The sequence below is a fragment of the Podarcis gaigeae genome (assembly GCF_964106915.1).
Source record: "Podarcis gaigeae genome assembly, chromosome: 1".
Lineage (NCBI taxonomy): Eukaryota > Metazoa > Chordata > Lepidosauria > Squamata > Lacertidae > Podarcis > Podarcis gaigeae.
The window spans coordinates 132309285-132333281 of record NC_139678.1 but is presented as its reverse complement, the minus strand read 5'-3'; the positions used below and the strand labels follow the sequence as shown (position 1 = coordinate 132333281).

The following is a 23997-nucleotide window of genomic DNA, read 5'->3' as shown; positions in this document are numbered from 1 at the left end:
AGTCTGTCGGGCACCAGAAAGAATTTCAGAACTATGCTCTAATTGGAGACTAAAGTGTATGATTAGAGACTTCCTTGCAATTCAGTGCTGGGTATTTTTTAAAAACTGGGAAAGCTCTTTGTAGCTGAAGTACTCTTAAAATAATTTAAGTTCATCATAATACTATTATTTATAATGAGAATATTTTTTGTTCATTTGCTTTAATTAACTGTGCATAGTTCTTTGTTATACTACTCACTTTTCTTTGGCGTAGATTTTCAAAAAAATACTTGAATGTTGTTACAAATTCAATTCTTTTGAGACCTACAGTATAATTGTAAACGTGTTTGCTTACAGGTGAGTCCCAAGGAATACAGTGGGTCTTATGTGTCAAAGTAGTCATAGGAGTAAAAAATGAAAGGATTGTATCCAACTAAGTTATATATAAGTAGACCCATTAAAATGAAAGACCCGAAATCAATCATGCCTGAATAGGACTAGTATTGGATGTCACCCAAAGAGGGAGAAAGTGCTTATTCTGAATGCTTTCCGTTAATCTGCTACACCCCAAAATAAAAGTGAGCTAGAACTATGACTAAAAGATATTCGGATTCTTGCTTATTTGAACATAAGGAATTATTTCAGAAGGTCAGTATTGAATCTACTGCCTTTGGAACAATTCTGGCTTCTCCGAACGTTTAAACCCTAATGATCACTGTCTCTTATGTGCTATTCTGGGGGTATGGCTATGCAGTGCCAGGACTCCTGCAGACCAGAGGAAATTGTGGGTCAGTGTCCCTGGCATTATCTACACTGGGTAATGTTGTACAAAACTCCTTTTAAGGTGGAACCTTTTGGAGAGTAATGGTTCCCAAATTTTCCCTTTAACACTAAGATAGTAAATGAGCATCATAGGGAGTATGTGTGTGAACCATGGAAATATGAGAAGTTTCTTTGGCCCTCTGAAATGGAGCCTTTTTATTGGATATAACTGTCCCGAGTTAAACCATGAAGAGGTTGGCCTAGCAGAATCTAAAAAGCAGTCATAACTGCAATAAATTACAATCACAGCCTTAAAACAACCCCAGATATTAAATATACATTTTAGGCTGCAAATAATTTTTATTACTGCATTTTGAAGAACAGGATAATCCAGTTGATGCCCCAACCTTGGGCAGGATCCAGCAGGCACTGTGGCCAATGAAGCCGTCTGCCTTGAGCTTGCTTGTGCTTGGCACTGGCACACAACACATACAGTTCACAGTGGGAGTTCAGCACCATGTTCCTCTTCTCAGTTTCCTGAACCTCAACATTACTCTTGTTCCAAAAAGTAAGAGGGTTTCTTTGTGCCCTACATTATTGATTTACAAAAGGTAATTCAGCCTTCTCTCTGCATTGAAGTTCTTTTTCATCTGCGCCTAGCTCTTTGGAACATATTTGCAAGGTCAGGATGTAGTCGAGAACAGCATGTCAGCCTTTGCCACTGCAGAGATTCAGCTGGTGTACATATGTTTAAAATTTGACTAATTGCATAATGTTGAGGCACAGTGCAATGGAGCATAGCGCAGATGTACAGAGCCTGAAACCAGTGCCTCGTGCAGGACCATCTTTCCCCACAGAGGACATGACAGATTAATAATGGGAACAGCTGAAACTGCTAAAGAATTGACTTGGGGGCAATCAAGGGCTGCAGTGAGTCATTAGTTATGCTTGTTTTTAACAACACATTTCTCTCTAATGTGGCCTAAATATGAAGCAAGCCAAATCATCTGTACTTCAGTTCTAGTGCCAAGTGCCATTTTTCAAATGCATGCATTGAAAGGCAGTAAAAAAATAAAAAGGAATAATCTGGCATGACTTTTAATATTTAAGTTAAATACAAAATTGGATCTGTACCTTATATTTGTTCTTTGTTAGAAATAATTCTGTATGTAAAAACCATTTCCCCCATCATGTTAAAAAAAATCTGGGAAAGAAAGAAAGCCATTTACTGCTCAGCTGTGGGATTTACTCTACTAAAAGTTGGAAATAAGGGAAAGAGAGATGTCCATTATTGGGTGAGATATTTCACGTTAAGCAGATTCTGCCCCTTGTCCAACACTTAATTTTTATGAACAAGGAGAACTTTGCAGAACCAAGGGAATGACTTCAGAACAATGAAACACAGGGTTTCATTTTCCACATGTCAACAAACAATTACTGAAAGGTACTGTATGGGCACTGAGCTTGTCAGAGAATTTCTGAATTAGATGGAACAATGTATGAATGCAATTTCAGGAAGCTAACTTACATAAAAATGTGGTCCAACATCTCATTCTTACAGTTTTGCCTCAGTAATTTAGGATATAGGATGAAATGCATGGTGCTTAACAGAGTAAGACTTAATGTAAATGATGTTTAGGGCAGTTGCAAGAGAGTGATCGCAAGAACCCTTTAAGATGGGAGCAACGCGTCTCCATTGCATACATTTGGAATAGAGCGGAAGAGAACATGGCTTGCCCTTGAAAGGAGTTGCATCAAGGTCTTGCGAATATGCAGTGGTACCTCGCAAGACGAAAAACGCGCAAGACGAAAGAGTTTTCCGTTTTTTGAGTTGTTCCGCAAGACGAATTTCCCTATGGGCTTGCTTCGTAAGACGTTTCGTCTTGCGAGTTCTTGCAAATTTGTTTCCTTTTTCTTTAAGCCGCTAAGCCGTTAATAGCCACTAAGCCGCTAATAGCCGTGCTTCACAAGACGAAAAAACCGCAAGACAAAGAGACTCGCGGAACGGATTAATTTCATCTTGCGAGGCACCACTGTATAGCTGTCTCTACCACATCACACTTCATCTCTAGTTATTTGCTTCACCTGCCCACATCAAACTGCTTTTGAGTAGGAACAACATTTTGCTGATTAACCATATATAATTATCTAACCGTTTTGAATTAATACTTAAAAACAACATGTGGCTTTGTGCTGTTTTTGAAATGGAGCTTTTATTTCACACAGACACATGACGGGAAGATTTCCGGACTACCCTGACGAAGAACAAGGCGGTTCAGCTGTTCTTTTTGCTGAAAAAACTCCAGAGGAGGTAGCATTTGTTTCAGACATAAGGTTAAAAAAGGATTATTATTTATTCCCTTTTTGAAAGAATGTATGGTAGGCCCAGATTTACAGTACCAAATTTGATCTTACTGGGTTGGATCCACAGGTGCAGCCAAAAAGGATATTAGGTACCCCTGCCCGTACGGCCAGTCTTGACAGACTCTGGGGTTGTGCGCCCATCTCACTTAAGAGGCCAGGGGCCAGCGCTGTCCGGAGACACTTCCGGGTCACGTGGCCAGCGTGACAAAGCTGCATCTGGCGAGCCAGAGCTGCACATGGATACGCCGTTTACCTTCCCGCTGGTAAGCGGTCCCTATTTATCTACTTGCACCCGCAGGTGCTTTCGAACTGCTAGATTGGCAGGTGCTGGGACCGAGCAGCGGGAGCGCACCCTGCCGCAGGGATTCGAACCGCCGACCTTTTGATCGGCAAGTCCTAGGCGCTGAGGCTTTAACCCACAGCGCCACCTGCGTCCTAAAAGGATATTAGGAGACCCCAAATTAAAATTAAAATCTCATCTGGAACTCAGAGGTCTGAACACAGTTGCACTAGGGCTTTTTATCCCCCTTCCTAACTCATATTCTCTTAAAAAAAACCTGTTACGTGACTTCTGCATTAGAGAATTTGATTCTGAGGCACTGGTTACAATTTCTAGATGCCAAACGGTTCCTCTGCAGAGTCCTTTAATGAGATCTGCAAGTCAAGTCACATGAAGGTTCCACACATGTATTAACATTTTCTGCCACATTCCAGGAGCCATTCCTCATCCCATCCCACGTCTGGAAAGCAATGCGAAAACCAGCCTAAAGTATTTCTATACCCACAGAACACTAGGCATGCAAATCTTCGTTGGGGTAGGCAGCATGGTGCCTTCCAGATGTTGCTGGACTCAAAGCTCCCATCAGCCTTGAGCATGGACTGAAGGCTGAGGCTCTCTGGGGGCACCACATTGACTATCCCTGGTTTATGCTACTGGCCACTGTGATGGTTCTAGGGGTTGCTCGTGCGTAAGCCGGTGCAAACACCTGGCTGTATTGCCTGAGTGAACCTTTTCTGTCCAGACAGCCACTCACCCGTGGCTGTCTCAATCACTGGCAGAATCCGTCAGTGGGCGTTTCTTAAACTTCTTCCAGCAAATAAGCTCTTTGACGCCTAGTCTCCTCCTACTCTCTCTGCGCGAAAGCCTTCTGCGCAAAGAGGGCGTGGGCAGCAGAGGACCCCTACTCTCCCCGCTGGTCCCCGGCAAGGAGTCATGGGACCGCCTCGCCGCTTCCCCCATCTGCCCCCCTTCTCCACTGGTGCTACGCTGATTCTCTTCCCCAGAAGAGGGGCTGCCTCTCCCAATCCCGGGACGCTCTCTGGAATCCCTCTGGATTTTGCTCTCTCCCTCTGGCACTGATGGCAGTTCCCTGACAGCCACACTTCTTCTTCAGCATGTAACTACGTACAGTGGTACCTCGGGTTACATACGCTTCAGGTTACAGACTCCGCTAACCCAGAAATAGTGCTTCAGGTTAAGAACTTTGCTTCAGGATGAGAACAAAAATCGTGCTCCAGCGGCATGGCGGCAGCAGGAAGCCCCATTAGCTAAAGTGGTGCTTCAGGTTAAGAACAGTTTCAGGTTAAGTACAGACCTCCAGAACGAATTAAGTATTTAACCCGAGGTACCACTGTACTGTGTTAACATTGCCCCATGACAGTGTTCCAGAAGTTACTGTTTCTTTGGTAAAGACTAGCCTACAGAAGCCCATGTCATAATAAATCTATTAATCTTAAAAGGGCCACAAGATTATATAGTGTCAGCGTTTTGGAATTTGTTACATATATAGGGACACTCAGAGTTGAAGATATTTAGGAGATACAACTGTAGAAATGAACCTCACTCAGCTGCTGTGACCTTCTGATTTGTCCACTTCTCCCATTGAATAAGACCCTGGGATCCTGGCCACTGCACCATTTCAACCCTTGACACTTCTTCTTCTTGTTCTTCCTCCCAGTTCCTTCCATGCCTGTTTCCCTCCTCATATGCTTACTCAAATATTTACAGCTCTTTGCCTACTTTCCATAACAATAGTTAGCATTTATATCAAAGTGCTTCACGCATGTTATTATATCTGCAATCCTTAAAATGGGTGGGAGTCCGTGCTCCCTACAAAATGGGCTAGAGGGGTCATGAGAACTGCTGGGAAATGTGGGGTGGGGGGAAGAGACAGGGGTCGTTTCATAGTGGAGAGGGATCTTGTGCTTGGATCCTGCTTACAGGCTTCTGGCTGGCCATTGTGAGAACAGGATGCTGGACTAGATGGGCTTTTGGCCTGATCCAGCAGGCTCTTCTTACGCTCTTGTGTTTTTATTTTTCCTCTGAAGTACAGTGGTGCCTCGCAAGACGAAATTAATCCGTTCCGCGAGGCTCTTCGTCTAGCGGTTTTTTCGTCTTGCGAAGCAAGCCCATTGACAGCTTAGCGCTATTAGTGCTATTAGCGGTTTAGCGGCTTTTACCGATCAGCTGTTAAGCGGCTTATCAATGGAACAGCTTAGGAAAAGGGGGGGAAAAGGCTTAGGAAAAGGGGGCTTTTCCTTAGCGGCTTAGGAAAAGGGGGGAAAAAGGGGGGGAAACCCGCAGGAACTCGCAAGACATTTCGTCTTGCGAAGCAAGCCCATAGGGAAATTCGTTTTGCGAAGCGCCTCCAAAATGGAAAACCCTTTCATCTAGTGGGTTTTCCGTCTTGTGAGGCATTCGTCTTGCGGGGCACCACTGTAACTATAAGTGTCATCATTTCCCTGTTACGGGTGGGGGGCTGAGATAATGTCGACTGCTCTAGACAAGCCACTCTGGTGAATTTGTGACGGATGATATGTGACCCTGGAGACTCCCATGTGCAGCTTGGACTATTATCTGCTTCTCCAGGTGGGAAGGAATCTACTTGGTTTTTTACTAGAACCCCAGATCCACCAAGTGGGGCCAGGTGCAAAAGATAGGCACTTGGAACTAAAAATTCTGAGCCTAGAAGTTGATTTTGAGTACCAGCATTAAACAGAGCTCACAGCCCTTCCACAGGAAAATTCAGTTCTGCTCGCCCTCTTCCCCAAGCTTTTTAAATAAAGGTAAAGGGACCCCTGACCATTAGGTCCAGTCGTGATCGACTCTGGGGTAGCGGCACTCATCTGGCTTTATTGGCCAAGGGAGCCGGCGTACAGCTTCCGGGTCATGTGGCCAGCATGACTAAGCTGCTTCTGGCGAACCAGAGCAGCGCACTGAAATGCTGTTTACCTTCCCGCTGGAGTGGTACCTATTTATCTACTTGCACTTTGACATGCTTTCAAACTGCTAGGTTGGCAGGAGCAGGGACCGAGCAACGGGAGCTCACCCCGTCGCGGGGATACGAACCGCCGACCTTCTGATTGGCAAGTCCTAGGCTCTGTGGTTTAACCCATAGCCCCGCCCGCGTCCCAAGCTTTTTAAATATCAGCAGTATAATTTACTTCATTGCATGTAGGGGTGGCTAATCAGATCATCAATTTGATTTGATCAGCCAGAGATCTATCAGTAGATCCTGATCTGCCTTGTGCCCACTCCTGATTACTGTTCGTGGAAAGCACTGCTTCCCACTCCCTTTTAAGCCTATGGGTCTTCCTGCAAGGTGAGGCACATGTCTGTCTTTTCTACCCAGGCCAGGTTAAGAGTACCTGCTGAGCAATGGGCTGCTGCAGCCTTCCCCAACCTGGTGCCCTCCAGATGTTTTGGGCCACTACTGGCTAGTTTTCATGTTACAGTTATTCTGTGCCAATATCTCTAAAGTAATCTTTTTAACTATAGACAAAAAATGAAAAAGTATTTTTAAAAATAGCACAGTAAGAAACACGAATCAGAAAACAGGAGACTGATAACGAATCTGATAGCGATGACTGACAGAATCCGGGACCAAGGAGAAGAGTCGGTGGAAGAAGATTGGAAAAAATTCAAAGTTTATCTTCAAAAATATTGCAAAATTAAGGATTGCTAGAAAGATGTTGGGAAAAGAAAATTATGTGGTTTTAGTAGAAATGACATAAAGGATTAAGTTAAAATGAGTTGGTGAAAGAGAGAATGTAAAATTATAGTATATTAAGACAAATTATTAAGATAAAAATAAGGTTGGAAGGATTTGCTGAAATAACAAATTGAATTAGAATACAAAAATGGGAGGCGTGAGGAGGTCAAGGAAATCAGTGAATGTAAGCAAGTGATGTACAGGTTTGACTTGTTTTTTATCTTTTTTCTTTTGTTTTCTGGTTTTTGATGATTTTTTTTATATGTATTGTTTTTTCGTTTTTTCTTTGATTATTATTTTCTCTTTTTTTCTGTAATCTTTGAAATCGTAATAAAAATTTATTTTTTAAAAAAAAGATAACGAATCTGATAGTGGTAGCAAGAACATTGATTGCTAAAGGTTTCTTCTTTCAAGGAGTGGCTACATGAAATGTTATGTTTTGATTGTGAGTAAAATAATAGCATTGATTCATTTTTGTTCAGGGTGGACTGATCTTTGTGGCTGAACCCTGTATCATTTAGCAAGAAAATATTCATTCAAAATAACATAAAGTTGCAAGGGTTAACTATGTTATAAATGTTTGTTAGATTTGTTGGTTTGATAGCCGGAATGAAGCTAGTTGTTTTGTTTAGACTCCTTTCTTCATTCTGCCAGGTGGCTGCTGAAATAATTGCTAAAGAAGAAGAAGAACTCAAAAAGAAGAAAAAGAAAAAGGGGCAAAAAGAAAAGAAAGAAAAAGGGAAAAAGAAAAAGCAAGGGAAAGAAAAAGAGCCGAAACCAAAGAAGAAAGAGCAGGCAAGAAATGCTAATGCACAACTGTTATCAAATTTTGTTGATTCAATTAATGTTGGGTAGAATCTGGTTGAGAACTATGTGTACACTTTGAGACCCACAATAAGCTTCTGCTTAGGCTTCCAGCCAGCCTGGAATATGAGCCATATGGACTCTCAGAGGACCCTTTCTTTGTTTCCCACCCTCCTAAAACTTTCCTCCACTGTGTTAAATAGTTCCTAAAAACCTTAGGACCAGAGCAGGCTGTCAGATTCAAACCTGAGTGCTTTACATTGCCATATATAAGCACAGGGGAAGATTTGAGGAGGGAAGCTATCTGTGTTTCTCTCTCCCCCACCTCTCTTTCTCCGTTTCTCCTCTTCCCCAAGTGACAGCTGTTACTGATATAAAGAAGCCAAGCATAAGGAAAGGGGTTGGGATTTGCAAGTTTAGCTCCATGTCCAGAGCTATTTCACTCCTCCAGCCGTCACTATGTTGAGGCCTAATGTTTGCTGTGGAGAGCTTGTTTCACATGTGGGAGCTTCCAGCACAATCTAGAACCCTGATTAAAGGTAAAGGTACCCCTGCCCGTAGGGGCCAGTCTTGCCAGACTCTGGGGTTGTGCGCCCATCTCACTTAAGAGGCCAGGGGCCAGCGCTGTCCGGAGACACTTCCGGGTCACGTGGCCAGCGTGACATCGCTGCTCTGGCGAGCCAGAGCCGCACACGGAAACGCCGTTTACCTTCCCGCCAGTAAGCGGTCCCTATTTATCTACTTTATTTATTTATCTACTTTATCTGATTATCCACCCTTTAAATTGTAAGGGTAGCCCCTATGTGTATTTATTCTTTTTTTATTTAACCAGATTTATATACCACTTCATTATCATTAGAGCAAACAGCACACAGTGTGTGGGTTTTCCCCCCATTATTTTTTTACTACAGTGGTGCCTCGCAAGACGAAATTAATCCGTTCCATGAGTCTCTTCGTCTAGCGGTTTTTTCATCTTGCAAAGCAAGCCCATTGACAGCTTAGCGGATTAGCGCTATTAGCGGTTTAGCGGCTTTTAGCGGCTTTTAGTGTCTTATCAGCTTAGCGGATCAGCTGATAAGCGGCTTAGCTGCTTAGAAAAAGGGGGGGGAACCCCGCAGGAACTCGCAAGACATTTTCGTCTTGCGAAGCAAGCCCATAGGGAAATTCATTTTGCGAAGCGCCTCCAAAACGGAAAACCCTTTCGTCTAGCGGGTTTTCCGTCTTGCGAGGCGTTCGTCTTGCAGGGCACCACTTATTTGTGATTATTAACATTGAGTGTTATGAGAAGACTTTACAGGGTGGAAAAATCTCATTTCCTAGAGAATCCAGGGGCACCTAATGAAGCTGAATGTTGAAAGATTTAGGACAAAAGATAGTACTTCACACAGTGCCTAGTTAAACTGTGGGATTTGCTCTCAAAAGAAGCAGTGATCCCCACCAACTTGGGTGACATAAGACAGATCACAAAGCCACCAATGGCTGCTAGCTATGTGAGCCAAGTTTCACCTCTACTGTCCCTCCTTTACACAGATGAGGCAATCCTGATTTCATACACCCAGTTGGGATTGCACAGACTGATAAATTGGTTCAGCTTGTACTGCAAGAATGAGCATCTTACTATAAATTACCAAAAAACAAAAGTTATGATATTTGGCAAATCTAAGAATACTTACAATTGGTCGTTTTAAGGAAATACACCGCAAGTATTCTCATTTAATCTCAGTATGGTCTTTCAGTGGACAGGCAGGTGGTTTGCACAGTTCCAGTCAAGTACTCTTAATAGCTGATAGAACTTTAAACGGACTACTACAATTCCACTGTACAAAAGGGGGTAACTGGGTGCAGTTTTGAACTTTATAAGACCAGGGTGTTGCCAAAGTTGTTATATGGAGCGCCACAACCAATTTAGATTCACTGGAGAGAGTGCAGAACAATTTTTTGTGCAGATTCCTGCCAGTCCCTACCTCTACAAAAATAGCACTACTCTGTGCAGAACTGGGTGTAATGCCTAGTAAAACCAAATCCCTTAGACTAGCCTTTCTTTTTTGGTTAAAAGCTATTTTATTTATTTAATTTTACAAAAGAAAAAAGAGAATTTCAAAACCACAAAGCCAATCACCAACATACATTGGTATACAAAGAACAAATTAAAAATAAAAACTCCAATTTTTGGATTCATATTTACATAGCAATCTTTCTTGACTTCCTCCCGCCTCCCTTTTCTGTGTTCCTCTTTGTCCAATCAGATACAGCAAATCCTTACCCTCTTTCAAAACTCATTTCTAATTATTAAAATCGCATCTATTGTCTCTCTGATCTTTCCTCCTTATGTTTGAACACCTTTAACATATTGTCTACTTTTGACATAATATAACTTTAGTCTTTCACCCTTTTTCTGTTACATTTTTGCTTACTTTTTAACACTGTATCCCTAATGCCATATTATTTTTATATCCAACATCATTTTAACATTCATAAACTTTGCAATGTTTCTGCAGATAGTTCTTAAGGTTAAAAGCTATTTTAAAGCAGGTATCAAAACCCCTCATTACACCTTTAGAAGACATGACCCCAAACTCATGTAAAATTCAATTTGCTCCCAGGAGGTTGGGACTCTCTGCCTCCTTTCTTGTGACGCAGGTTTTTGAGACAGTTAAATAATTAATACTCCAAAGGCTTAGAGTCATCGAGATGCAATCACAAACTGCTGAGATCAAGATCTGTCAGTCTAACAAATTGTATGCTTTTTTAATTCCATTGTATCCATCCCTACCAAGATATCTGGTAGATTTGCCAAATGTTAAAATGAGTGTAGCCTTCCTGCAGGCAAGACTAAATGTCCTTCCGTTAGCAGATTGGACAGGCCAACATAAAGGAATTTCTAAGAAGGATAGAGTTTGTGGCTGCAACTCTATGTCAATAGAAGACATAACTCATGTTCTCCTTGAATACCCTTTTTATGATGACCTTAGAAACAATTACATTTACCCATTGCTAAGATCGCAGAAGGGAAGGACGTCTCTTGCAAAGACCTGTTTTTTGTTGTCTGATGTGGAGAGGTATATGTACTTTGGAGCATCCAAAATTTTTGCCAAGGCTTTACAAATTTGTGTAATAAAACTTAAAGGGAGAATGGGAAATGGTTTACCCTTTAAAGGCCGGGAAGTAGAAATATAAACCACTATTATTAGCAGTATTCTTGTTATGATTATTTTTAATGCATGTAATGGCTGCTCACTAAACACAGTAAATCAAAACAAAATAAAAAAATTCCTTCCAGTAGCACCTTAAAGACCAACTAAGTTAGTTCTTGGTATGAGCTTTCGTGTGCATGCACACTTCTTCAGATACACACGAAGCTCATACCAAGAACTAACTTAGTTGGTCTTTAAGGTGCTACTGGAAGGAATTTTTTTTATTTTGTTTTGACTATGGCAGACCAACACGGCTACCTATCTGTAACAGTAAATCAAACTGAACTGAATCTGTCGGAGGCAGTAAGAGTCTGAATATCTTTTGTTGGGAATGGCAGGTTGAAAAAGTGCTGTTCTGCTTGCAAGCTTCCCTCCCATGGGCACCGTGAGAACAAGATGGTGGGCTGGATGGGCCATTGTCCTGACTCAGTAGGCTCTTCTTCTATTCTTTTGAGCCCCTAACTCTTTTTACCAGATCATAGGGACTCCAAAACACCAGCACCTCTAGCTTTGTTAACCCCATCCACTCAACCACAGTTTCCAGAAACTGATGAAGAACAATACTGATTAGGTTGGGAAAAGAAAACTTATCACTTCATGAAATATTAGACAACAAGGATGTCTTCTGGACATCAGTGCTCCAATTTCAGCCACCATGAGAGTGAAATTGGAGCACTGATGCCCTGATGAAAGGAAGTGGAATCTTGTTGTATGGGGACCACTGATACCATCCACTATTGATTTTACCTGTTTTGTAACATCACCTTTTAATTGTTTGTGTTTGTAAGTTATTGAGGTCAAGGTTTTATTTTGTAAATTAAGGAAGAAGAAGAAGGTTGGAAAATGTCACCTAGTAATTTTCTCCCGGTAATGGAAGCAGGAAACAACAAATACAAAGGCAAGTAGAGAAAGCATAGTTAGCATAAATGTTGACTGTAAAATTTAATGCATGATATTCAGGCAAGTCTGTGGATGCAGAGTATACTCCATTGCTGGGCACAATCATGACAGCACAAAACCATTTAGCATGTGCCTAATTCAACAAATGAAAATGTAAGTTGAACATTCAAGCTTTAAGACATGCCTAATGAGATAAATTTATGTGGGTTCTTTACCATAGGGCTTGTTTACCATAATATGTAAGCAAGACTCCAGAAATACATATGAGGGGGGAATATATATATATATTGATTTATGTTCTAAATATGCATCTGGGGATTTCAGAGCAGCTTAACAGGATATGGTATGGTGGATTTCTTCATCAAACAATTCCATTTGTCACGTAGACACGGTGGCAAGAGGAGGGTAGTGTTAATTTCTTGAGACCTAACTGAAAACAGATGTGTGCATATTTCAAGGAGTTGCCAGTATAGGAACTCCCACTCCATTGTTATAAAAACCGTACATATATTAGAGAAGGCCAGCACAACTTGTGATCTACCAACCCTAATATCAGGCAGCCCACCAGAAGCGTCATAAACCTGCATTTCTTGGGCTGGAAAAAAGAGCAGGTTGTCAAGAAGCTGAAAGGCCAGGGTAGGGCTGGAGGGCTGCATTTGGCTTTGTTATGAGTCACAGTTTCTATAAGACTATGCTGGGAGCTGGAAAATTGTTTGGTGGAACAAAGAAGGCAGCTGGTGATTTGCCTCTAGCTTAATTTTCCTGCTTGGGATGATTACATGTGGAAATACACTAATGTCCCCAAGCTTTTACTGTTTAATACAGATGGTGTGTGATACTTGAAGTGTTATCCTAAGTTAGTGTGGGTGTGGGAGTGTACACACACAGAGATATATACAGATGGGGGTTGTAAAAAGTGAGGTTAGAAGGAAATGAAATGCAGTAAAGATTGTGATAATTAAGTTTTTAGCAGAAGTAATTCATAGCTGTGTGAAACTGTTGAATTATGGTCAAAAGTTTTGGTGCTGTCACGTGTGTACTGACTGAGACAAAGAATATTTAGCATTTTTTGTGTTAACTGGCTTACTAATGCCATAATGTTAGTGTCTTGAAGAACTGTTTTGTGAATTGGACTTCTGGGGAGGAATCATGGTGGATTAGACGTCTCTTGTCAACACTCCATTGACAAAGATAATTATGTGGTGATTAATAACAGTCAAGCCATAAATCTTGGTTATCACATTATCTCTGGAGGAACAGAAAAAACAGGGAATCATAGAATCATAGAATTGTAGAGTTAGAAGGGACCACAATGGTCATCTAGTCCAACTCCTTGTAATGCAGGAATCTTTTGCCAAAAGGGGGGCTCAAACCCACAACCCTGAGATTAAGAGTCTCATGCTCTACCGACTGAGCTGTCCCAGACTTCTAGTCTATAACAGCTAAGAGGTGTTCCAACTGTGATAAATTTTCATTTTATTGTGTCCTATTTTTTGGCCTTCTAGTTTCTGCAGATGGTGGAAAGGAGTGCGAGTCTGAATCATCTGACAGACTTGAGCCCCGCAGAGAAACGGGGGGAAGCGCCAAGGCGAGGCGCACCCTCCAAAAAGCCCTGAGAGGGTGCTTAGGGTGTCAAGAGGCCCAGCAGCCCACAAAAGGGCTCTCCTGCAACCCCCAAACCCCAAATAATCATAAAATAATAATAAATAATAAAAGTGATGGCAAAACAATAACAATATTTTAAAAAACAAGGAATCCTGTCCATAGGATTATATTTGTAAAACAGATAAACATTTTGGGGGGAAGGGAAGAGAAGAAGAGAAAGGAATGTTGGAGCATTGGTATATTCTGTGTGTTTTGTGTTTTTATTACATTCTTTCTGAAATTCAAGTACTAAAACTAGATGACTTTGCAGATTTTTTGCAAGATACTGTCACAACTATGAACATATTTCACATTTATTTGAATAAAGGTTACCCTATACATACCTTACTAGCTATAATATGTGAACATTGTGACCTTAACCATCTTACCATTCCTTTGAGGTAGAGTGAAGTCTTTGCTTGCCTTGTCCTTAGAGAAATGGTATCATTCATCTGGTTACATATAAGTACAATAAATAAGTTCTTTATTTAAAAATCCAGTGTGGTCCATCAATGAATAACAAATAACTAGGTCCTAATGTCCATGTGAAAACATAACACTCCAAACTTGCTGACCCACCCAGAAAACTCTGTAAAAATCAAATAATCTATATAATGGTCATATTCCCCACAGGCTTAAAGTCCAAACTCTGGTAACCCTGATGGAAGTGTCTTTTTAACCGCTACCATTACTAATACTGCATGCCAGCTTTCTAAGCTTATATATCTCAGTGCATACATCATATTATTTAAAAGCTTAAGAGCAACTTTTAAAAATTAATGCTTTTCAGCATAACCCATTTTGGTTGCTGTCAGGGAACTGCCATCAGGGCCAGAGGGGGAGGGAGGGCTCCAAAGGGATTCCAGAGAGCGTCTCGGGAGGGAGAGAGGCAGCCCATCTTCTGGGGAAGAGAATCAGTGGCGCACCAGTGGAGAAGGGGGGCAGATGGGGGAAGCGGTGAGGCGGTCCCATGACTCCTTGCCAGGGACCAGCGGGGAGAGTAGGGGTCCTCCGCTGCCCACGCCCTCCTTGCGCAGAAGGCTTCTGCGCAGAGAGAGGAGGAGGAGACTAGGCGTCAAAGAGCTTCTTTGCTGGAAGAAGTTCAAGAAATGCCCACTGACGGATTCTGCCAGCGATTGAGACAGCCACGGGTGAGTGGCTGTCCGGACAGAAAAGGTTCACTCAGGCAACCCAGCCAGGTGTTGCACCGGTTTACGCACGAGCAACCCCTAGAACCATTACAGTTGCATATGAGAAAAACTCACTAAATGTTTGTTTTAAGAACCTAGGAAGAGCCTCCTGTTCTCACAGTGGCTGAACAGTTGCAGTGAGGATCCGAGTGAATCCTCACAGGTCAAAGTGGCCATTCTGTAGACATGTTATTTCTGTAGAGCAAAGCCTCCAACTTGTATAGTATTTACAAATATATACAACGTGAAGGTCTTTTCAGGGGTTCACAGCATTTATACCCCAAGAGGGTTCTGCTTCTTCCATAGCCACAGCCTTGGATTCCAGCAGAAACTGGGCATGGTTCTGTCTCCCAGCTGCAGTTTCTCACTTCTGGTTTTCACCCACATCACACACACACACACACACACACACCATTTCTCGTACAGCACAGAGCCACTTCCTTTGTTGCCTTACTGGCCTATACTTAGAGGGCCATTAACTCACCAGGAAGCTAGCCTGGGTATTCCAGGAATTAAATCAGTTCTGGATCCAGGAATTAGAAGGGGGCTCGAGAATACAGCTGCCGCCACTGCCACCCCCGGGGAAAAACTCATAACACTATCAATCTACCTGATTAAGTCACATATTTCACAAAACAGGGCAACCTTTGCGGGGGGGGAGGGGTATTGCAGTATGGCCATGTTTGATGAATGCCTTTGCTGATCCAGATCAGTGACTCAGGAGAAACAAAGTAGATACCCAAACATATTTTGCCAGGACAAAGCCCTGCTGATTCCTGTGTTCAGCTTGCAATACTGGCATTTGGTGCCAGTCCTTCATTGTGCAGCTTAGAACATTACAGAAGAGGAAACATGGGAGAATCAGGAGAGGTGAGCTGGGCGTTTTAAGTAGTACTACGTTCTCCTCAATATTCTGGGCATAAAGCTTGGCCAAGGACAGTGGGAGGAAACCTGATCCTGCACTCTTGGAATCTTGCTCCAAGGTGATTGACAAGCATTCTCAAACCTATTCTTTGTAGGCACACAGGGAATGAGCAGCAGTCTTTCTCATTTTATTCCAACAGCTTTGCAGGGATAGGTAGAATTAAATCATAATGGGGAAAATTATAATATACATCATAATAAGACCAAAAAAACCATGAAGAAGCATCTTCCATGCATGATATTTATAACTATAATATGCCCCAAGTCTCCTTTGAACTGAGATTCAAACAGGCCTTGTGCACTAGTATGCTACTGGTGGTCTGCCTTCACCAAGAAGACAGATGTGTCATTCTTTTCCTCTTCTTATGGAGGAGTTAAAAAGGTTGTTAATTTCAACTGCTCTGTTGTAGGGTTCTTTTAAAAAAAATAATCTACTAATAATATAAATTATGAGTAGGTTTCATTAAAAGCCACAAACCTAGAATCATAGAGTTGGAAGAGACGACAAGGGCCATCGAGTCCAACCCGCTGCCAAGCAGGAAACACCATCAGAGCACTCCTGACATATGGTTGTCAAGCCTCTGCTTAAAGACCTCCAAAGAAGGAGACTCCACCACACTCCTTGGCAGCAAATTCCACTGTCAAACAGCTCTTACTGTCAGGAAGTTCTTCCTAATGTTTAGGTGGAATCTTCTTTCTTGTAGTTTGGAACCATTGCTCCGTGTCCGCTTCTCTGGAGCAGCAGAAAACAACCTTTCTCCCTCCTCTATGTGACATCCTTTTATATATTTGAACATGGCTATCATATCACCCCTTAACCTCCTCTTCTCCAGGCTAAACATGCCCAGCTCCCTTAGCCGTTCTTCATAAGGCATCGTTTCCAGGCCTTTGACCATTTTGGTTGCCCTCCTCTGGACCCGTTCCAGTTTGTCAGTGTCCTTGAACTGTGGTGCCCAGACCTGGACACAGTACTCCAGGTGAGGTCTGACCAGAGCATAATACAGTGGCACTATTGCTTCCCTTGATCTAGATGCTATACTCCTATTGATGCAGCCCAGAATTGCATTGGCTTTTTTAGCTGCCGCGTCACACTGTTGGCTCTACAACAGAACAGCTGAAATTAAGCAATTTTATAACGTTATATTTGCCATGGACTATGTAAAACTCAGTCTAATACAATTGCAACTAAAAGTTGAAACCTAATCATTACAGACAATGTTGGTTTTCCATTTCAGAATATGATTTCATGCAGTAAACTTGATAAAGGCAGCAGTCCTTCTGCAATCCATGGGACTTACTCCTGAGTAGAGATGTATAAGCGTGCGGTGTCAATATGCTAGGGCTTGTTACTGTTATCCAGTTGTCAGATAATAGCAATATAAACATCACTGTAGAGCTACTTTTAAAAAATATAAAACAAAGCGAAAACGCCACTCTCTTTTTTGCTCTTGGATAATAGATGTTTGGCAAAACAGAGATGAGGGATGGAACTTCTCACAGGAATATGACCCTGAACTGATCAAGGAGGAAAAGAGGAAAGAAGTTGAAGAAGAGATCAGAATACAGGTGAACTTCCAATAACAGGCCACAAACACTGGCTGTTGCCAAAGAGAATTTCTAGTAAAAGCTTGTTAGGCATATTAATTGATTAACATCGGTCTGCCTTTCCCCAGTCACTCTGTGCTATGAAGTAGCTAAAGTATAGTCCTTTGATAGTTCCTTTGGTTAGAAATGGGGGCTCTTTTACAATTGAAAGTTGCTTTGAGACATTTGAATAAATGCCAGCAACAGCAGTTACTTAGCAGTTATATAGCACTTTAGGACATTACATGCATTATCTTGGGTCTGATCTACACATGCAGTAGAATGAGACGAGAATAAGATAATAGAGTTCTTAGGTGACAGAAGAGATTGTACCATAAATTTTCAGGTTGGGATCAGATTTTTAATGCTCTCCTATGTAATCAAAAAGAATTAGCAGGGAGAGTTGTGGGATAAAACTTTTCTATTTGATATGCCAGTTTTCATTTTGAATGTGAAGTATTTAAATCATAATCCCCCATCTCTAATCTCAAGTAGAGACTATACCACCTCAGGAACCTTGATGCCCTCATTCTGCTAAATGTGTAGATCAGTACCGTATTTTTCGCCCCATAGGGCACACCGGCCCATAGGGCGCACCTAGGTTTTTTTGGGGGGGGAAATAAAAGGGGGGAATTATTTCCCCCCCCCCAGGCACGGGGCTGGGGCGGGGGAAGCCAGAGCTTCCCACGACCCCAGAACAGGCTGCTATCCGCCAGCCTAGGGAGCCCGGTGGGAAGTCATGCACTCCGCTGCGCGCCCCAGGCTTCGGGCAGCAGGCTGCTATCCGCAAGCCTAGGGAGCCGTGTGGGAACTCGCGCGGGCTCCCCAGGCTTGCGGATAGCTTCCTGAAGCCTGGAGAGCGAGAGGGGTTGGTGCGCACCGACCCCATGCGCTCTCCAGGCTTCAGCGAAAGCCTGCATTCGCCCCATAGGATGCACACACATTTCCCCTTCATTTTTGGAGGGGGGAAAGTGCGTCCTATGGGGCGAAAAATACGGTAATCTGCACAACAAGGATTGCTTGCAGAAGCTGGATTTCCCCCTGGATTTCTAATGGAGATTTAAAGGGCGGGAGGCTCTCACTGCCTTAGTGGCTTGCCTAAGGCCACCTGCAGAGTACCGGTTGTTGCAGAGTAAGAGTGAAACTGTAGACTTCCCTGTTCACACCCTTAGCCACTAAACTTCACCAGCTCTTTTGCTATGCTTCCCAGGGTCCTCAGCACAATGTAGGATTGGAAGAGATCACTTCATTCCCCTCATGAATGCCATAGTAGTTCCTGAGGTGTTTAATCACCTCAACATAAAGCCTAGAACCTCTGGGCAGCAGCTGCACTGCCCAGGAGACTCCATTAATTTCAGACCAGATATGGACCCGGGATAATGTGAAGTCTCGGATGAAAAGAATTCACAAGGGATTGGTCGAATCTGATAAAAAATATGCTTAATTTTGCCATTAGCAGGCTTCCAGTTCCTGCCCTTCTGCCTCCTGATCTTGTAAGATTTTACACGCCCAATCTTACTAGCAAATATATATATATATATATATATATTTGGTATATATATATACCAAAATTTGATAGTGCATGTTGTCACCTATTTCCAGCACATGATTTGTGTTTTCTGGTTAAAGAGACTTTAGGAGTAAAAAGCATGCCTTTCCAGACTCCCTGTATATATCTGTCCTAACAGGTTGATGAGCTAATGCGCCAGGAACTGAAGAATTTAAAGCTAGCTGTGGATAGAGAGATAGAGAGAAAAGGCCAAAAAGGCAAAAAAGGAAAGGTGAGTAGACGTTTATAGCTATATTAGAAGCAGAATTACTAATTAACTAGGAACCAGTGCAGACACTGTTTTCTACAAGTTCCCAACAGAAATAACTGTTTGTGGTTTATATTGCTTCAAACAACAGTGAGATGTAGCCAAGAGTTTTTGTTGGCATATTGGATGTGGTTTGTCTGGAGCGAGACAAACCACAAGGCCAGATTCAGATGTAATGGCAGAAGTAGGAAAGGAGCAACGTGTCTGTGATTTTTCTTGTGAGTACCTGCACACTTAGTCATAGTTTTACTCAGGCTTCTGTGTGAACTGGACCTGTTTCTCAGCTATCCATAGGGCAGAAATAAAGAGACAGCTTTTCACATTCCTGTGAACTTTTATTCCTAATGTCTGCTATCTGTCTTCTCCTTCTCCATTTCTAGAGTTAGCTGTTCTCCAGAACAATTTCTGCTTGAAACAATAATACAAGTTTAATTCACCAAGTAGTTTATCTCAGAAAAAAAGAATTAATTCAGTTTGTAATGAAGAGCTTTCTACAACTAAAACATAACTCACAACAGTCCACAGACTCATAAAACATTAGTTCCACTTTAAATGTTCAAATAAATGTCAGCTACTGGGAGCTGCTGCCAGCCTGAACCCAAAACCTAAAGCAGTTTGAGTAAAATAGAATAATCTGCACTTACGATTTTCATATCCATGAAACAGCTGGTCAGCTTGGAAATATACAGAATCTATGGATGTGCCAGGAGACCTTGAAAATAGTATGCCTTTGGGAATGCGGCAAGTTAAAGAAGGGAAATAAGCCTCAGCATGATGTGAATGGACCACTTAATAATAACAATATTTTTTTAAAAAAAATATTATTTATATGCTGCCCATCTGACTGGGTTGCCCAAGCCACTCTGGGCAGCTTCCAGCAAAACATAAAAACACAATAAAACATCAAATATTAAAAACTTCTGACAATGTGCATGTGTGTAATGCCAGGAATTGAAGAGCATGGCTCTTTAAGTGCCAGAAGATGCTTCATAGATTTTGATACAGTGGTGCCCCGCAAGACGAACGCCTCGCAAGACGGAAAACCCACTAGACGAAAGGGTTTTCCGTTTTGGAGGCGCTTCGCAAAACGAATTTCCCTATGGGCTTGCTTCGCAAGACGAAAATGTCTTGCGAGTTCCTGTGGGTTTTTTTCCCTTTCTCCCCCCCCCTTTTTCTAAGCCGCTAAGCCGCTTATCAGCTGATCTGATAAGCTGCTAAAAGCCGCTAAGCCGCTAATAGCGCTAATCCGCTAAGCCGTCAATGGGCTTGCTTCGCAAGACGAAAAAACCGCTAGACGAAGAGAATCGCGGAACGGATTCTTTTCGTCTTGCGAGGCACCACTGTACTTCATGGTTTTATCCATGCACATGCATATCTGCACATGCACTAGAGACAAGGCGCACTCACCCACTTACTTTGAGATGCAGCTTCAAGAGATCCTGCAGAAAGAGCTGATCCCCTGCTAGCAACTTACAGATCGTGACAACAGCAGCAACTTACAGATGATAACAGCAGCAGCAGCAAGGCATGATCAGAAGGCAAAAATAAAAATAGGAACAGAATAGGATAAGTGATTTACCATGGAGAAATAACAATTCTCTCTCTCTCTCTCTCTCTCTCTCTGTGTGTGTGTGTGTGTGTGTGTGTGTGTGTGTGTGCGCTTTATTGAAATGAAAGAAAAGTAGCAAACAGAAATTCGTCCAGAAAAATAAAAACTGTAGTTTTTACATCAAATCACAGTAAGTTCTTCTTTCATCTATAACGACTTCCCATCTACCACTTATTTCATCAAGCGCACTATCCATTTTCCTTTGTTAATTTTCATTCACAACTTACTATTCTGTTAAGTATTCACAGTATCACAGAAGGCATTCAAGGAAACAACAACAAATAGAGGCCATCCTTTTTATAATAAAGCACTTGCAGTTACGAAACATTTGCCAGGTATCATACCATCGGGTGCAAGCAATAATATATATATATATTTAAAGAGAGTAGTACATTTCAACAAATGTAATGTAAACACACCTTATTTGTAAGAAACTCTTATTTAAATCAGTTCTTCTAAGATAAGTTTCTCTGTTCGTCAGAATTCAAAAATAGTATAAAATGGTAATTTAAACCTCATAAAGCTTTGTAAAATGAAAGCATTCCATGCAAGTCCAGTATTTTGCTCTGGGGCAGCTTGATAGAAGGTTACCTCTACAAGTGGAACTGGAAAGGAACAAAAACACAGATGTCTTTCTGTATTTCATATTTGCCTTCTGCTTTCCATAAACAAGTTCATACTGAGCAGGGCTCCCAACAACACCAGCTACACCAAGCCATATTTCAGTTAAACTTATAAAAGCAATATAATGAATATATCAAATTCATAAAGATAACACACAAAACAGTTCAATAATTTTTTAAAAAATGAATGATAGTAATAATAATTACTACCTAGCAAATTATCAATTAATTTATTAATCCAGTAGCATTGCATTAGACTAAATAAATAACACAAATAGCTCTCAGCGCAGCAACTGGACTGTGGAAAAGTTTCCCAACAGAGATGGCAAATAAAATAATTTCACTAGCCAGAACCTTCCCATATGAAACAGATTTGGAGGAAAGATCACTGATGTCTAATGATTGAAAATCATGTTGGATATAGCTGAGAGGACCATTTTGCAGGTGTCAGGAAACATGTCTGTTTTGCTGGTGCAGCAAAAAATGGGGCAAAACTGGAAGACATTTAAGTAGGTGGTTAGGAGGGATTTGGGGACTCTTAGGGCTTATTTCATCTTATACCCACATTTAGATTGAAATAATCTGAGCAATTCCTGATTATTTTCTTAGGAAGTGGCTTAGTTTATTTCATTGCTGCATAGAGTTTGGATTTCCTGGACTTAAAATTTGAGATTTCAGTGGAGAATTCAAAACACACATATCCACCAACACCTTGATTCCCCCCCCCCCACAAAAAAAATGCATGCATTCAACAGAAAAAGCCACAAAGAAAAAAATCAAATAAAGATGCAAATAAAGAGGACTGCTGCTAATTAACTGTTTTGATATGTTTTTGTGGTTTTCATTAAATATGTTTCATTAAATTCATAAGGGGGTTAAAGAGTTTCTCTCAAAAGGAGGTTTTTCTATGGCATGAAGTAGAGCACGTAGGAAAGCCACAAACAAAAATATTTTCTCAGTCTCTGCTTAGCACATGCCAATTTTTCCGTAAATCTTGATGTTAATTAGAAAGACTTTTCCCACAGTATACTGTATATAAAACTTCCAAATTACTCTAGTGGAGAAATTGCCTTAAGGAAGCTAACAGTTGGCCAATATGCTGAACATATGCTCATTGTCTATGTAAGCAGAAATGATCTAATCTCCATGATGTGATCATTTTTAAATTAGGGAAAGATAATGGGCCAAAAGATAATAGACCCTAAAGAAAAGAAAGAGGGATGGGGAAGAGGAAATTGGTGCATCTTCAGTGTCTTTGAGGTGCTAATCAAAGATGTATTGTGTTATGTATCCCATAAGAAGCTTTGATTACTAATACCAGATGCATGCATAAAAAATGTTACTGTAATATCTTGTTGCTATATTTGTAGATCCAATTTGATATGTGATATACCGTATTTTTTGCTCTATAGGATGCACTTTTCCCTCTCCAAAAATGAAGGGGAAATGTGTGTGCGTCCTATGGAACGAATGCAGGCTCTTTGGCTTCAACGATAGCAACATGAAGCCTCCAAAGCGCAGAGGGAGTGCTCCCTCCGCACTCCGGAGGCTTCATGTTGCTTTTGCTGAAGCCTGGAGAACGAGAGGGGTCAGTGCGCACCAACCCCTCTCGCTCTCCAGGCTTCAGGGATAGCCGCCTGAAGCCTTTGGAGCTCAGCAGGAACTCGCACTGCGCTCCGAATGCTTCAGGTTCCTTTTGCTGAAGCCAGGAGAGCAAGACTCTCCTGGCTTCAGCAGAGAGGGAGAATTGTGCAGCGCCCCTTCAGCTAAGCGGGAGGAGAAAGGGAAGGGGCTCCATTTCTCCTGCCGCTTCGCTGAAGGGGTGCTCAGCAGAGAGGGGGAGAATTTTTTTTTGTCTTGTTCTCCCCCTCTAAAACAAGGTGCGTCCTATGGTTGGGTGTGTCCTATAGAGCGAAAAATACGGTACTTTCTGGAGCTGCCCAAACCGCTTTAATTATAGAATCCGATGTTACATCAGTAGAGCTTCTATTTATTAACTTATACATCAGACTGCCTCTGTGTCTGTCTGTCTGTCTGTCTGTCTGAGAGAGAGAGATCCCCATAAAATGTTCTGCAAGTATCCAAAATGTATTGCTAATAAATGTTCATCTGTCTGATAACAGATGGTAGTGCGATTCCTGTTGGGCCTTTCCAAGTTCAAAGACAGGACTATGGGACCACCAAGTGAAATTGATACAGGTCAATGGTGGGTGGGGCTGGTGCCACAACTGGATAGGACCCAAGCCAACCCGACACATCCATCCATTCACACACACAAGCACCCACCTCATTCATTGGCTTTCTAAGTCACCCATAACGCTCAGAATCACTGGCCATTGCAGATCCCCTGCCTTCAATGAATCAGTCACTTTCCTCAAATCAACAGCCTTTTAGTTATTGTTTTTATTATTTTTTATTAAATCTATACACTGCTCTTCATCTGAAGATCTCAGGGTGGTTCGCAAGATAAAAATACAGGATAAAAGCACAAATGAATAGTTAGAAGAAAAGCAAAACAGTAACAATAACCCCCTTCCCACAAACACATTTAAAACGCGGTACAATATTAGTCAGCCAAAGGTCTGGTTGAAGAGGAACGTCCTCGCCTGGC

At 41.9% G+C, this 23997-nt stretch overlaps 1 protein-coding gene across 1 annotated transcript in view; it reads left to right on the top strand.

Moving 5' to 3' along the window:
• Window positions 1-23997, top strand: part of DRC11 (dynein regulatory complex subunit 11) — a 90535-nt gene that overhangs the window by 39235 nt on the left and 27303 nt on the right. The window contains exons 7-11 of the mRNA XM_083707166.1: window positions 2968-3052; window positions 7752-7892; window positions 11918-11993; window positions 17213-17319; window positions 19026-19118. Coding sequence (XP_083563292.1) covers window positions 2968-3052; window positions 7752-7892; window positions 11918-11993; window positions 17213-17319; window positions 19026-19118 — 502 coding nt within the window. The remainder of the gene's footprint in view (window positions 1-2967; window positions 3053-7751; window positions 7893-11917; window positions 11994-17212; window positions 17320-19025; window positions 19119-23997) is intronic.